This window comes from Netta rufina, assembly GCF_964035555.1.
Source record: "Netta rufina genome assembly, chromosome: 4".
Classification (NCBI taxonomy): Eukaryota; Metazoa; Chordata; class Aves; order Anseriformes; family Anatidae; genus Netta; species Netta rufina.
In genome coordinates, this window is record NC_140127.1 from 28,930,818 (window position 1) to 28,947,564 (window position 16,747).

Below are 16,747 nucleotides of genomic sequence, written 5' to 3' on the forward strand. Positions count from 1 at the left end.
TGGACAAAGGTAAATATGCTTGGTAAATGGGGAAAAAAATATTAAAAGGCTAAGGTTTGCCAATTCAGAAAAGTGAGTACGTAGTCCAGAAAAAACATTTACGTTGTTATAGGTATTCACATCTTTCCTTGGATTTATCTGTACAATTTTGGCATATTGAAGACTCAAAGAAGTTGATATGTGCGCCATAACAACAAATCTTTGGAGCTATTGATTAAATAAAACAATGCAGTTAGGCCTGGATTGTAGTCAGTACACTCATTTTGTTATTAGTAGTTTATAGAGTGCTGAAGATATCACATAAATTGCAGCAATAGGAAAAGTATGTCTCCTTTTTCTGTTCAAATATTTAAAATAAATATATACTATAATAGAAATAGACTTGTAAAAGTGTTTTGCACTTAGCCTGTTCCCAATGCCATTTTTCTGACATGAATTTCTAAAACAGAAAATATTTGAATGATACTTTTCAGTACACAAAATGGATAACATCTCCTTGACCAACTATTGTGCAAAAGAGAAGTTTGAAATTTTTGGGGACAGATTGCTGCATTGAGTAAGTTCACATAGTTTTTTTTTTCATGTTATTGGAGACAACTAGCTCAGTTGAATATCATGGTTTGCAACAAGTTCGGTTTACTCTTGTCACGATCTGAAGGTGGGGGAGTTACCTGGCCTATGGATATATACATATAGCAACAGTGAGGTCATAGGATTTCATAATACACAAAAGATACAAAAGTTTTATTTCTAAAGATTTTGATTTACAGCAGATCACCACAAATCAGCACCAGCAAGCATACTATGATTAATAAGGCAAGCATGTGTACAGATTAACAAGCCATTACAGGAAGCAAATATATCTGACATAGATATTGAGGGAATAGCATTAATTAGTAGTAGCAGTGATTAGAAATAGTAGGAAGGCAATTAGATGTAGTAAAAATAAGTAATAGAGCAGCAAATATAGATTAGTATTGTAGGTTCAACAAACCTATCAAAATAATATGGCATTGAATATACTTACAGATTGCAAACTTATTGATGCTATAACAGCAAATATGCATATGATAGGTTATACTTATCTATATTATACATATTATATACATATATACATATTCTTAAAGCCAATGGTACCAAATGTATGAGACTGATCCCAGAAGGGAGGTCTAGCCCATTCCAACGTCACAGGAGTCTAGCTGTGAAATCTGATCTCATAGAGACCAACCTCACAGTGTCTAAAACCAATCTCAGAGGAGACCGACCACCCCTAGAAATGGGCCCTGAAAGGAGCCAAAGTAAGGGACAGAGTCTAATTTCAAAGTTGATTTGCCTCATGGGGTGTGGAGCACTGCAGAGTTGACACTGAAGCATCAGCGAGTTAACCCAATGTTCCAGCAAAGCTTCAGCCTGTTTAAGGAGGAGAGAAGGAAAAAAATAAAATAATAATAATTAAAAAAAAAAAAAAAACACAACACAATAGAGAGAAAGGAGTACATGCAAAACAGGAAATTTCTCAGAGAGGGAGACTTTTGTATCACTGAGATGTAAGAGGGTGTAGGACATCATCGCTTCAGGTATAAATGCTGTTAATGTTGGTCTTTATCCTAAGACAGCCAATAGATGATAATGGTCAATATATTCATTTTTGTAAACAAAAACTTCTTCTGTTGATACCACTTTTTCAGGCCAGCTTCTTCTTTCCCAGTGTACTTTTTACTGTCTCAGGTGATATATCCCTTTGTTTCTTGTTTTGTCTTTATCAATGGTACGTACAGGATGCCTCTGGTTCTGTTCCAGCTGCACTTCAAGGATGGCCCTGGTTCCTCAGCTGAGTCGCTAGGCCAAAGGCTGAGTTCCCAGGCCTACAGTTTCCAGGCTGTCAGACTTTACTCTTGTCAGTGTTCAGCAACCATTTAATGTCAGTACTTTCTCATTATAGCCATATTCCCTCCTCCTATAATGCAGGTAACCACTTCCATCACCTGTGTTCTCACGTGCAGGTGACTTGAGTGTGTTCAGTGAGTATGTGCAGTTACATGCAGGTGCACTACTAAAGAAAATTTCTCATGTTAACTGGAAAATATGAAATAGGTATACAAACTTCAGCATTTCTGAAGAAATAACTTGTCGGTCATAACATAAAATACTCCTAAATTAGATTAGGAGCACGTGATATGATAGCAGTTACCAGTTGAATGAGGAAAAAGTTTTTGCTGGTTGCCAGGAAACCAACAGGATGTGTGTCAAATATTGAAATAAAATCAAAACAAATGAACAAAAGAGCTGTCAACTTGGGTTGTAGTTTCAGAGTATTCAGAGCGAGTCTTTTAGGAAATGAAATTACTGAGTCTTTGAAAGTTTCTTGTTTTTCTCAATGTGTATTTTACTTCTTTGTTTCTTACGGATGAGTTTTTACTAATAATACTAAGAAAGGAACTTCAGTTCTTCAGCAAAACATGGTCATACTGTTAGAGGTGGGAAAAGTAGAGCTTTTAATAAGTATAAACTTAAAGTTTCTATTTAAATATACCATTAATTTTCAAGTGGAATTTAATTCCATATTTAAGTAAAAAAAGTGTTGTGAAAAAAGTAATATAACTGGAAAATACGGTGTAATAAATATGTGCTCATATAAAAAATAAATTCCTTCAGAAACACTGGGGCTTCATTATTCAGAACCTTGTTGTGCAATTGCAAGAATTGCAAGAATTGTTGTGCAATTAAATTACAAAAGCTTAGATGTTTTTGGAAAAAATATCAGACTATTTTTGTAGGAAGTGTGAGGCTGGACATGCTTGTGTGTTTTGAACAAAATCTTACCTAGATCTCATTTTTGATTTAAAATTGTAAAATGATAAATTTCAGCCATTTAAAACTTTTATTTTGTGCTAATAACTTTGAAACAAATGTCTTTTAAGTATTTTTGATGCAATTTTGCTAACAAAGCACGGTGGAAATAAGTTAACACATTCAGCATGGTTAAAGCCATGTTAATAATTATTTATTAACATATTTATTCTATAAATATTCACCATCTTTGAGACTAAAATCCTGGTAACATGTTTAAGGTTGATGGGTAAATCTATTTTCTTACACTCGTAGGGGAGGGATTCAAACATTTGCAGGGTAAGGAAACAGAGCTAGAATTAACTGAAGTAAGCCAAATATTCTTATCTGAACTAGAGACAGGTGGGTCAGCCTGAGAGGTAGTGTTGATATCTTTAAGATTAAAAACAGCATCATCCAGGTAGGAGCATCCAGTGCTGTAGGAAACAATTGGTAGGTTATGTAGTGAAGATCTTAGGGGATCATAGTGAAAAACTTGCTGACTATGAATCAGATATGGCATACTCTTTTTGGAAGGGAAAAATTATTTTGAATTATGTCAGTATATGTTATATGTTGCCGATGCAGTTACAGAGATGATGTAATTTAAAAAGTCCTTGGTTTTAGAAAGGTCTAAATTAGAATATTGGAATCCTTTAGACAACACATTTTAAAACGTTAAAAAACGGGAAGAGAAGACTTGGAAGACAACTGAACCAAGGGATGATTACTTTGGTTTGCTTTAAAGATGAAATATATTCTATGTTCATGGGGTTGCAAGCAAGCAGGGAAAAATAGGAGAAGAGGTGGAAGAGGGGGAGATAAATTTATTTGTAGTTGAGGAGATTCAGTCTGTTTCATCTGGGATGAAACTTCCTAATTTTGAAGAGAGTTAAGCTCTGATCCAGGGATTGCAAGGTTCTGGTCCTCCCTCCTTGTCTCATGGAAGTCTCGTACTTTAGGCTGGTGGTCACCTTGATGGTTACCTAGTCCGGTTGATTAAAGCCAATCTAATTTCAAAGTAACATCACGTTGTAGAGAGTTTTGGTCAGTTGAATTTTTAACATCTCCCAAGATAGATACAAGCTGGCAGAGATCGCATGACCTCTTCTGGGTCATGTTCTGGTGCTTAATCATTGTGAAAAATTCTAGGGGACTTTAAAAACAGGTGGTATAGGAAACTTTATGCAGCATAACTGACTTCATCTCAGAACAGGAAGGAGGAGGAACTAGACTAAGCTTCTTTTGAATCTGTGTCTCTATGATTTATGTGATAAGTAATACTGAAAATAATACATATTTCTACTTTTAATTGCAGCAGGAAAAGAATCAGGAGGGCTCAAGAAGTAAAGGTAAGTACTAATTATTTTCAAAATGTGTTGATTTTTGTATTTATCATAAATCTAACATTAATTGTTGGTCAAAATGTATTTATTTATCTGGACAGACGGACAGATTTTTTGCTGAGTATTTGGTATTTGAAATGACAAAAATATATCCAGGAAAGGAGGATAAAATGTACATATCTAAGCTACTTTTTTTGAAGTCTTTGCTTGAGATGAGCAAGACTGACTGCTGTACTCTGTATGGGGTGAATTGCATCTTCTCACTAAGTTTGTGAACTAGACTACAGAATATTATTATACTTTAATGAAACATCAATACAATCACTTTATCTTGCTATGCAGAAAAATTTGTAATTGGATCTGATTACAATTTACTCATAAATTAATAATGTCCTTAGCAGGATACCTTGCAAAAGTACTGTCATCTATGTTTGTTGCATACAATTGTTTATACTTTGACTATAACTTATTCTGTGCCGCTGGTTAAAAACTATATGAAATAGAATATCCAGGTTATAGAAACAGCCTTGTATCAATAAAATAGTTCCAAAACACAATTAGTGTATTTCATGCTTTTTTTTCTAGTGTAAAACTTTTATGAGAGAGAACACCCAAATCTTTTTATTTAAAGTTTGTTAAGCAAGCAATGAAAGGTGAAATTGCCATTACAGGCAGAGATAGTTGTCTTAATACTGTAGATGTGGGCTATTGTAGGTGCTTTGAAAAGAAAAGCGATGGAAGGTAGAAGAGGAAAGAATACCATTTAATGGTTACTTAGAGAGGATGGAGTTAAGTGACAAACCTACATATTTTTGTATTACCTAAGGAAGCAATGTTTAATCTTATCGCCTGTGTTAGCTGTTCTTAATTCACTTATTTATTAGCCACAGTACTCATTAATCTCAATTTCCTTGCTCTCCCTCAAACTAAGGCTATACACCGGCATCTAAAGGCAAGCTAAATCTGTTGGTTGTGCGGAGTTGTGTCAGTATAATTGCATTGTTCATGATGATATAATTTACCTAATAGGAAGGACGATACAGAAATGAGAGATTTTTGAATACTTAATTTTAGAGAGGTAGTAAAATTTTAAGTCTTTACTTACAAAGATACTGAAATCAGACATTTGTTATGGGCATGTATGCTTTCAAAGTTGTGTCACCCATACAGATCCTTTCTCCCCCCCCCGCTGTAGCTAGGTGTGTGGTCATTATGTAGTGAAGAACAATTAAAAGCAGAAACAAGCTAGTGAGCTGGTTAGGAGTGTTCACCATATGCATTAGCTGTTAGTTTAGTTAACTAACCAAATAAACAGTTTTCAAAGGCTTATAAAATATTGCAGGAAACTACAGCCAAAGCAAATCATTGAACTACTTAAAGGGAGATATCCATTATTTCTAAACAGGCAGTGAAGTTGGTACTCAGATGCACAAAATTTGTTGTGATTATATCTGTAACATCTTTTGAGGAAATTTTTAATCTACTGAACTTCCTGCATGTTGTGCATACCCAAGCTGACAATTCAACTTAGAAGATTTCAGTGGTTTTGGAAAAAATATTCCACTGTTCCACACATACATTTATGTTTAAGGTATATTTTTTATTTATTTATTTTTCCTTTTTTGGCATTCTCTTTTTTACATTCTTTAAATTTCTTATGTGTTGTTTTTTTTTTTTTTTCCATGTCATTTGCAATTTTTCAAAAAAGTATTCTTATTTTACTCGTCAATTATGGTATATAAGATTTTTTTTTTTTTTCCTGCTTAAAATACTGGTTTGTTTGGATGAAATTCGGCTAAAATAATATTTTTTCATAAATGTTCCTGTATTGTCAATGACCACTGTCTTTCCTTTACTACTGTACTACCTGTGCAGTACCTGAATATGTTGCGTTGTGTTCTGCACTTGTTCTTGTGAGGCAGGTAAATTTTCCCCTGATTCTCAGGACAGAGTTGCAACTTACACTCTGCATTTTGCAGCTACCATATATGATAAAGGCACAAAATGTTTTCTGCAGATCCTTAAATCGTTTGAAACTTTCAAGCCCGATGTCATTATCTTGATTCAGAGGACAATTACAAGTTCATGTTAAACAGGCCAGCCAAATGAAACCCTGGAGGCTCCTGAGTGTCTCATAACTTCCATTGATATTAGTGTTTCATTATTTAATTTTTATTTAGTACTTCTTTAGGATTGTATTTTTATAAGATAAGAACATTGCAGCAGAATTAAGACATTAGTAACTGGCACCATTCCGTAGCTTTTCACGTATTATAAATACCTAATAATTTTTCATTTTACTTCATCTATTGCTATAAAATAAATCTGATTCCTGTTTATATTTTACTCATTATGCTGTTATTGTTTTGCAGTGTTTGGATTTTGTCCTGACATTTTTCTGACCCACTTGTTTTTCCCATCTGTTACTTCTGCTGTCAACCACTAAGTCAATCACACCAAAATAGAAGCCAGTACTCAAACATGCCCTGTTCTGACACTAATCCCATCTCTCTCTGATCTGTGATATTCTTTTGCTTGTTTCATTTAATGTATAATAGAAATTTCTGTACACTTTTTAAGAAAAGAAGAAACACCACTTTTACATAAAATAATACAGTGCTACTATTTTACAATTTCACTATATGATGCCAAAATTTCTTACACTTTTGAGTGTTTTTCTGTATGAAAATGGTTATCAAATATCAAAATACAAATTAGGTTTTGTAACACAGGCCTTCTGTTTAATTAGGTACATATTTAAAAATAACAATAGTGTGAAAAAGGTTGGTGCTAAAACATTAAAAAAAGTTTCTCCAACCATGCATTTAATATGAATATAAAATATACTATTTTAAAGTTTATAGATACAATAAAACAAAAGTGTAATCTTAAAATGTGTTTACATACTTAACACACGAGCTGTAGATATAAAAAGAATATAAAAAGAATTTGGTCTGTATAACCTATTTACACATTCACATCTTCACCACTTAAATCATGCTTTCTTATTTAGCATACATTAATAACACCCCCCCAAAAGCAAACAAACAAACAAAAACAACAGAAAGCAGTTTTGAGAGGCTGAGAGTGAGAATAAGGCCATAACTTTTCTGATATTGAACAGTGATAACAATACTTCACCCAACTTGTCTAACTTTGCGTATTTATTTTAGCAACTTTTTTTTTTTAGAACTTACTGAAAGGTATATATAAATTTTTTCAGCAAAGATCTGGAAAACAAACACTTTTCATAACATTTCCAAATGATCATGGTACAGGGATTGAAAATAGATAATCCTTTACGGTCCCATCCTACCCAAACCATTCTAATATTCTATGTTATATGGAAGTAAATAATTTGTATCATATTTACTTGTATGGCTGTAGTTTATTTTAGTGACTCTTTAGAGTCTGACTGCATAGAATACTGTTCACATTTTTGCAAGCTACTATTGATCTGAGTTTTGAACACCATTAAAATCCCAAACTAAACAGGAGAACATTGACCACATTTTAATTGCAACCAAGGTTTCTAGTTGTATTGAATCCTTCTAACTTTATGCTAACCTTAGTAGTAGGAATGTAAAGTTGTTGACTCACAGATTGATTTCAAAAATTTAATTATTATTATGAACATATTGCCAGGCTTTTCTGATATCATTAACAAACATCTGTTCCTTTTATTATCTTAAGCTACCAAAAATAAAGACCATATGAGCATCACTTGCCCATCTTACTTGCCTTTTGCTCCTTAAAAAGGTAACGCGCATGCTTGTGGGTTTCCAGATGAGTATAATAGTCTTTTCTACACCCAGATAAAATTTAGATAAGAAGGAGTGAGAAAAAGCTTAATACTGTTCAAAACTGAAAGAATTTAAGGGACAAAATCAGTAAGACCTTAATTAAATCAATAGCTTTTAAAAGTGACAAATTATCTCAAGATGCTTTCAAATGCCAGCGGGTGAGCAAACTGTTATGTCTATCCTGCAATATGGCTGTCTGGTATTGCTTTTGATACCGAAGAGAGCTATGTATGTTCTGATGAGAATATATGGCATCAGCATCTTATGTCATGTTAAACCAATTAACTACGGCAAAAAATCCACTTCATTACTTTCTCTAATGTATCCAGTGACTCGTTATGTCTGCTTGATCACACTATTCTAAATTCATATTTCAACAGCCTTTTGTTATGTGAGTATGGTGAGAATCTGAACTGCAGTCCTCCTGGACTGAATTGATTCATGTTTTCATTTGTTACACTGGAGCAATCCTTCCCTGGTAGACTAAAATGTATCATAAAAATTTATAGTATTTTAGAGAGTATGTGTAAGGCAAGTCAGTAAATATATATCCAAGACTGTTCTTTCTATTGGCATGCAGCTGCTAAATATTTTTTCTAATATTTTATCGTTGTGTTCCAACTTACCTGAATGAATAAACTTTTAAGAGGTGGTCTGAGGATTCTTTAAACTCAGTATAGCCAATACTGTCCCGTTTATCCTATTCCATTCTCCTCCAGTGCCTAATCAGCTCAAACACAAATCTCTGTTGACTCTTAAGAATTGCCATAAGAAAGGCAGCTCCATTTTCCTTTCAGAAAATTATCCATTCCTCTCCTACATATATATATATTTCTTTAATATGGAATGGCTTTCATGTGATTAATCTCTCTAATAGCACTCTTTATAATGGTCTGAATCAGGTCAGTTGGGTCAGTCACACATAGAAAGGAAACAAAATTCTACCTGTGAAAATAATTTTAATGCAACAATTAATCTTACTATTTTTTTAATAGTCCTGAAGCTCATTTTGAGGAAGTAAAATGGTCAAGTGTCAGTTCAATATGTTTTGACAACAGAATTCCATTAGTTTAAGCAAAATTATGCAATCATAAAACTTCATAAAGTGCTGATTTTCTTCTACTTTTCAACTTTTACTGTCTTCTCATCTGAGTCAGTATAAATCCAAATAGTATCTTTGAAAACACCATAATTACTCAAATTTTGAAAGTATACATTAAGAGCAAGGTCTGTGCTTTATTATCCAACTTCTTTAGGTTTTCCTATTTATGTTAAATGATTAATTGATGAAGCTGAATTCCAGTTTTGAGGTAATGCAATATTCTTGTCTTTTTTTTTTTTCCTTTTTTTTTTTTTTAATTCTTCCATGCCATTCTGAAATTTAAGATACATTATGTTAATTTTTTTAATCTATTTCAGAGTAGACATTCACCATATGACTAGAGAAAACATGCTTATCAGTATTCATGAAGTTTCTATAGTGCACAAACAATTCATTTTAACAGATAGAGCAGGAAAAAGATTGAACACCAGGAAAGAAAAAAGTCTTGAATACTCAATGGAACATAGATTCATTCCTATCAAGGATCTACTAGTTTTAGAGAAGTTGATCAAACATAGAGGTACAGTTTGATGAACACTGATTTATTTTCTTTTTCATGTAAATTTTGTTTAGATGCTTCCATGTAAAAGTAGCTACTGATTAATTTTAACACTATTGAAAATGTTTTTGAGAGTTTCTTGTGCTGTTTCTGGTATGCCAAGGAGAGAAAATGAACAACAAAACATTATTTTCTTTATATTAGTCTATCCTTTAATTATTATTGATACTGAATTTGTAAACTTAAAATTTCTGCTAAAAGCTTTGCAATTTATTAAGATTCTTTTATGTGCTTAATCCTAGTCTGTATTTACCTTTAAGGAAGAAATGGTCTAAAGTATATTTATTTTCAAGAAATAGTATCTTTACTTTTCCTCTTTTTCCTTGAAAGAGGTATACAAACCACAATTGGCTTCTGAAGGATTTTGAAGTAGCTCTTGAGCGCTGAAGACCTGTACTAAATTCAGAGAGAATGCAGTGCAATGATAAAGTATTCTTGGACTCTGTACTATTCATAATAAAACATTAGTGCAGTGTTTGCAGTGGATGCATGTCAAGTTGCTCATATGTAGTGAATACTCGTTTGATTACACTAACAGCAAAAAGTCTTAAGAATGTAAAAGGGACTGATGCCCATGAAGCTGAGAGCTCTCCTGGCTTTGATGTGTTCAGGTACAGTATTTAGTATTAATATTACTATTTTAACATAGTAATATTATTATTACTAATTAATATTAATATTAATATTTAACATAGTAATATTATTTTAACATAGTAATATTACTATTGTATATAGTGTATATATATAATATTACTATTTTAACATAATTAACATTACTATTACTAAATTACTATTAATATAGTATTTATTAATATAGTATTTAATATAATGTAATAGTGAAAGAATCAATGTTATAATTTTGGGGAAAGCAACTTTATTGTTTGTTATTATTCCTTTTATGTAACCCGTGCTTTATCAGAACATCTGAGAGTAGTCTTAGGAGTTTATCTAAAATAGTGTGCTATGATACCTTGTTACTGAGGAGAAAGGAGTCTATTATATTTATATTACTGAGAAAGATAAACAGAGAGATCCTTTTAAAAAATCCACCTGCATCTTAAAAGGCTATAAGCATGCATTTTTAGATGTAGACTTAGAAAACAATATTGACAATAGTCCTATTAGACTGTTCGTACTGGAATGTTTAAAAGAGAGGAATGGTTGTCCTTACAGAAAAAGTCAAGTCCAAGAGGAGAACATAATATTCAAAAGTAACATACTGTTACTACGGAAATGTTTTTAATTGACATTGTTCTACATTGTGTACACACCTGTAAATAGCTGTTTGCTTCTCTTTTTAATTCAAGTAACATGCCACTTTTTTATTGTATACTTATAACACAAGTTTAATAGCTATCAACATAACTTGCAGATTGCTTTTCTGTGCTGTTTACAGACCATGAAACTTCTCTTTTAAGAACAGTTTTGCAGGAAAACAAACAAACAATAGATTTATGTTAAACAGGAGAAATTTCCTTACTCATAACATCTTAAAAAAACAGAATTACTTTTTGTTTTCATCATGAATTCTTTAGAATGCTATCGATTATATTGGGAACATATATATATATATATATATATATTTATTTTATATCGCCTATCTCTTGCAGTCAATTTAAAGAACAATCAGGACTCATGTAACCCTGAAATTGGAGTGTGGTGAATGGAGTGTGGAGTGTGGTTTCCTCCCCCCTCTTCAGGTCTATCCCATAACTGCAGCACTGTATATTACTCAGATGCCAGTTGAAACAATTGCATAATTCATGTTTTGTTTTACTCTTTGCATAGCAAGGGTTAATGCGTTTCATTATCCATTAAGGTCATGTTCCAGTTTACCTCAAGCACACTCTTTTGCCACTGCTTCAGACACTAGAACACGATTAACAGAGTCAGATCCTGTTAACGTTTACATCATAACTGGAAGCAGATATTAAAGTGATGTGCAGATTAAAAACGGGTAAAATGCCTGCCAATAACAATTATGTTGGGGCAGTATTAAATTTCTCATTTGTTTTCAAAGGTCAGATTAATAAAGCTGCATGGCACATTATCATAAAGGGTGGATTCAGCTGCCTGTTTTGATTATGCTTGAAAGTCTAGTGTTTCTAAGGAGACTTTGCAAGGAATGAATGCATCTATTTTAGCTAGTGGTTTACATGTGGGTAATTATTAGACCATTTTCTGGAAAGATCCAAACCAGAGGTTGCTGTCGATCAATTGCCTTTCTACTTTCCAATTTACAAAGGTAAAAATAAGTTTCTTTAGTAAATTCATTTTAATTTTTAATCCTTACATTTTAAATAGTTCCTCAAGTACCTGAACAGGTAATTCCATAGATACACCAGCTGTAAACGAAACAGTTCTAAATGTTAAAAATAAACCTCTCCAAATCTAGAGTTACAAGACTTACTGTAACTTTGTCCTTTGCTTTTTTCCCCTTTCCTTTTCTCTCAATTCAGAACTACTTGTAAGAATCTTATTAAAAGAAATTGTATTTTCTTCCCAGATGAACAACAGTATCCTGCTGTATTGTCCCCATAGCAGAAATATGAAAAAATGTTTTCTGTAATTATTCCCACTGTGAAGAACATTGGTATCTTTAGGAAAAATGTTAGTTGTATGGGCATTTACTGATACATCTACTGTACAGACAGTAAAGTATCAGATAGGCAGATAGCTAATGATCTACTACACTGCTATAGAAATAAGAAAAAACCCATGGGTATTACACAAATTAACATTACTCTTAATATTACAGATATAGTCCATATTCAGAGCTTAAAAAAGCTCTACTGTGATATTTATGTATTTATTTATTTATTTTAAACTAAGGCACGTTGTGAGGTAGCCAGCAATTTTTTTCCACAGACAATCTGCACTGGAACTGGTTACCATTTATACACAACTTCCTAAGAAAATAATTTCAGTACAAAGGGACATTAATGGGCTTTAAATGAGGCAATTTTATCTTGTGAAGATGTACTTTTTGGACCATGTAGATGTTGGCTAGCCGTAGATATTCCACAGATTAAAACTAGAAGCAGTTAAACTATCTAAAGTTTAATTTAATTAAGACACTGGATAAGTAGTTTATACCTTAACATTTAATTCTCTCTTGTCAAACTCAAAATTGTGTTTACATTGTAGCTATGTAATCAATTAGTAGAAGAAGATAGAGCACCTCTGATTATGCAGTTGCATACATATTTAATAAATCAAACTATCCTTTTCTCCTTTCTATCTGTCTTTGTATCCTAATCATCAGAATTCTGGGCATTTTTGAAAATATCTTTTAAAAAGTTTGTTAAAATGTAAACATGAGTTAGATATTGCCAAAAAAAAAAAAAAAAAAAAAAGCATTTGTTGTTGTTTTAAATCCACATTTAAAAAAAAAAAAATCACAGCATAGTTTGAAGGAAAACAATGCTTTGACAAGAAGTAGCTAGTGGAGGTACTAAGTTATAGATCTGTATATATTGCTGAAATAATTGAATGATTTTCAGGTTTATACTGAATATGAGATGAGACAAATTTCAAGGAACTAGAGTAACTTTCAGAGATAGGAGAGTAATAGAATGTATTTTATATGACAGTATTTAAATGTCAGCTAACTTGCTGTATCCATGTCTGAACGTTCATGTTTCAGGCTAAATTTAATATGGAATAGATGCAGAAAAGGGCTACTGCAGTGATCAGTGTTTTGTATGTGAAAACTTATCTTGTTTTGCCTAAGAGAATGTATGACAAAGTTACACGTTTCTTTCCCACCTCTGCTCTCTTTTGTACAAGCTAATTTTCAATTTTTTTTTCATACCAGCCATTCATATTTTTGATGATTATACAGAAAGCTGTATTCTCAGGAGAGAACAGGCTATTTTGGCTATTTTGTTTAGGGCTTTATTTATGTGTAGGGCTTCAAAACACAACCTACCCCAAATGTAGGCTATGCCTTTGAACCTCCAAAGCTTTTAGAGATCAAGTATCTCTAAAAGATCAAGTGAAATCACTTCTAGCTTTTGCTGTAGCCATAGGACACACGGTCTTCAGTTTTAGAGTCCAAGGAGGAATGGACTTTATAGGATAAGAGGAAATCAAGAACAAGCCTTACCAAATTTTATTTTCCTCAAATACTGAAAGAAGAGCCATGTATTATGTGAATGGCAACCAATTGTCACTTTTGACCTGCAGAGATACAAGTGGAGTTATTTGGCAGTTTAGGCATCAGCTATTGATCAAAAACTTTATCAGTATTGCCAGCCTAGGACAGATTTTTGTTCGTATACCTCATAGAATTGTCTTGCATGGGGGTGAGTTAAAAAGCAAACCCATGACTGACAAAGTGCTAGTTGGTCCTTGGATAAATAATCTAAAAAAATTGGCAGAAATTATTACACATCTAAATACTATGCTATAAGCAATGTTTTCTGTCTTCAAAAATAGTACAAGGCTTTCTTTTCTTCATGCTTGCTGGACTTTGTAGCATATAGAATCTAGTTATGCATGCTGTCCACTGGCTAAAATCTTTTATTTTTGTAGCAGTTTGCTTCCTGTCTAGACTTAGTTTAAGTATAGGCTTAGATCACCATACTGGCAGAGTCTCAATGCAGAAGCTTGCAGTAATAATGTTCAAATTACTTTCAATTCAAATTATAAACAAAGAACACAGATACAATTGTGAATACTGGCCCACTAGAAATAATCAGTCAAATCTTGATGTTTTTATTCTCTTTAAAAAAACATAAAAATCAGTGATGGCATTGCATGAATAGAAATTTATGAAGAAGTTTTATTATGGTTCTAAAATAAATCAATCTCAGAATATTCAGGCAAACATTTTCCTTAGCTTTATAAAATCCTACATAGAACTGATTGAATGAAGGCTCTCAGGAGGAAGGGACGAATAAAGAATTTTAGCAAATAGGAAGACATACAAAAATCCCTTTTGTATGGCACCGAGGTTCCAATTAGCACACATTGATTCTTCCTCATAAAATGTGAAAGCTGTGTTTTTGTAGCTTTAAGGATAATTGCACACTAAAAATGCACTACAAATGGGAAAAAAACAACAACAAAAAAAATAAAATAATATTCTGTTATAATTTCTATGCCCAAAGGATCATTTATGCAGCTTGCACTCTGATCTAATTAGCAGTAACCTGACCTTCTTCCCTCAGAAACAGTGAAAAATCTTGTTACTATTTATAATTGTCATTGATGTCTCAAAATAAAAGCAGCATGCAGAGTTGTAAGAATGATTAGTGAAATTAGATTTGCAGAAGTCACACAGTGTCATAAAATGTAAAGAGAATGTATTTATGTTCCTTAAACAGTCTTTCTAGGGCTGTTCAGTATGTTTCTTTATAAATAGGTATGAACAAATTTATAGAAGTATGTGTGTATATGTTCAGTGACATAAACACACAGAATGTCAGAACTAAACCATAAATAGATGGTGGTTTGGGTTTTAGTTTTTTTGCTTTGCTGTTTTTTTTGTTTGTTTGTTTTGTTTTGTTTTGTTTTTTTTTTTTGTTTGTTTGTTTTTTTAAAATTTAGCAGGGAATTAGCATGAAGAATGAATTTAGACTCCCACTTGTTCACAATAAGGACTGGTACCATTACTGTGCTTTTGAACATATTATGTCATTTACTGCAAGCGTATTAAAAATAGCAGAAAATCTTGAGGCTTTTCCTTCATTTCTTTATTTCTGCTTCAATTTCAAGTGTTGGATTAGGAAAGATTTGGAAATGTAAGTTAATTCAAGATTAAAACATATTAGCTAAAGTATCTGGTAGTATGGACGTTTCTCATTTAAAGCTTGGTTTGTTAATTTATTTTTTTTAGTTTGGGTCAAGTGTGTCACTCAGAAAGTGACTATCCACATGGCTGTGTACACTCAGTCTGGATCAATGCTCTTTAAAACATTAACATTTCTAATGTGCCTGTATATTCAAACATACACGCTAGACATATTGATTGCTGAACATGCAGGTGTGTGACCTCTTACGACACTCTTTTCTTGCTTATTAAGAAAAAAAGACTCCTTTTATGTGCTCACTTACCTTTATAAGCAGTCAATTGCAAATGGCATTTCTTCCTTTCCATGCATCTCTAGAGAGATATTATGAGACATGAAGCCTGTTTACTTTCTTTCAAGCTTTTTGTAATGACTCAGACTGCCCTTTTCCACACGTCTACTTTATTCTTCCAATTGGAGATAATGCTTAGAGGTTAGGGGAATCATAAATGCAAGTGAGCTACACACTAACCATACAGAGCATGAAGGTCAGTACTGTTTCTCACGCTGGGATTACAGGGTCCCATCAGACACCTTAGCAATCTGATCTAGTTGCTATCAGAAAAGTCAATATTTGCATTTTGTTGAATATGCATGCCCGCTAGTGTTTGGAAAAAGGGCTATTTGGTATCTGTGCTTGTATGATTATCTTGTTTGCATTCACAAGATACTATCTGCAAATCCTCTAATGATTCAAAGACAACACTGTATGGAGTTATTTCATTATTAGGTTTAATTCTTTGCTATTCTAAGTTAAACAGGCTTAGAATTTGATGTTCTTTAATTTCAGCTAGGGCACTGGAAGGACAAGTTGAAGGAAAATATGGAAAAACACATTCATAGAATGTTAAGTGTACACATAGCAGCTATTATTTTAGTGCATGGCATGGTTTGTTTATTGCTTTATTAAGAACTCTTGAATCACACTGGTTATTGAGAAATATTAGTTTGCTTGCAGATCACAGAATCACAGAATTTAAGGGGTTGGAATGGACCTCGAAAGATCATTGGGTCCAACGCCCCTGCCAAAGCAGGTTCCTTAGAGCAGGCTGCCCAGGTAGGCGTCCAGACAGGCCTTAAATATCTCTAGAGAAGGAGACTTCACAACCTCCCTGGGCAGCCTGTTCCAGTGCTCCGTCACCCTCACCGTGAAGAAGTTCTTTCACATGTTGGTGCGGAACTTCCTGTGCTCTATCTTGTGACCATCAGTCCTTGTCCCGTCCCCTCAAACCACTGAAAAGAGGTTGGCCAAATCACTCTGTCTCCCACACCTCAGGTATTTATACGCATTGATGAGATCCCTTCTCAGTCTT

General features: G+C 33.0%; 1 protein-coding gene across 1 annotated transcript in view; it reads left to right on the forward strand.

Annotated features, from left to right (window-relative positions):
- The window catches only part of FSTL5 (follistatin like 5), a gene marked incomplete at both ends in the record, with an annotated part of 267,251 nt that overhangs the window by 25,496 nt on the left and 225,008 nt on the right, over positions 1-16,747 (forward strand). The window contains one exon of the mRNA XM_084286367.1: positions 4,148-4,181. Within this exon, the coding sequence (XP_084142493.1) occupies positions 4,148-4,181 (34 nt within the window). The remainder of the gene's footprint in view (positions 1-4,147; positions 4,182-16,747) is intronic.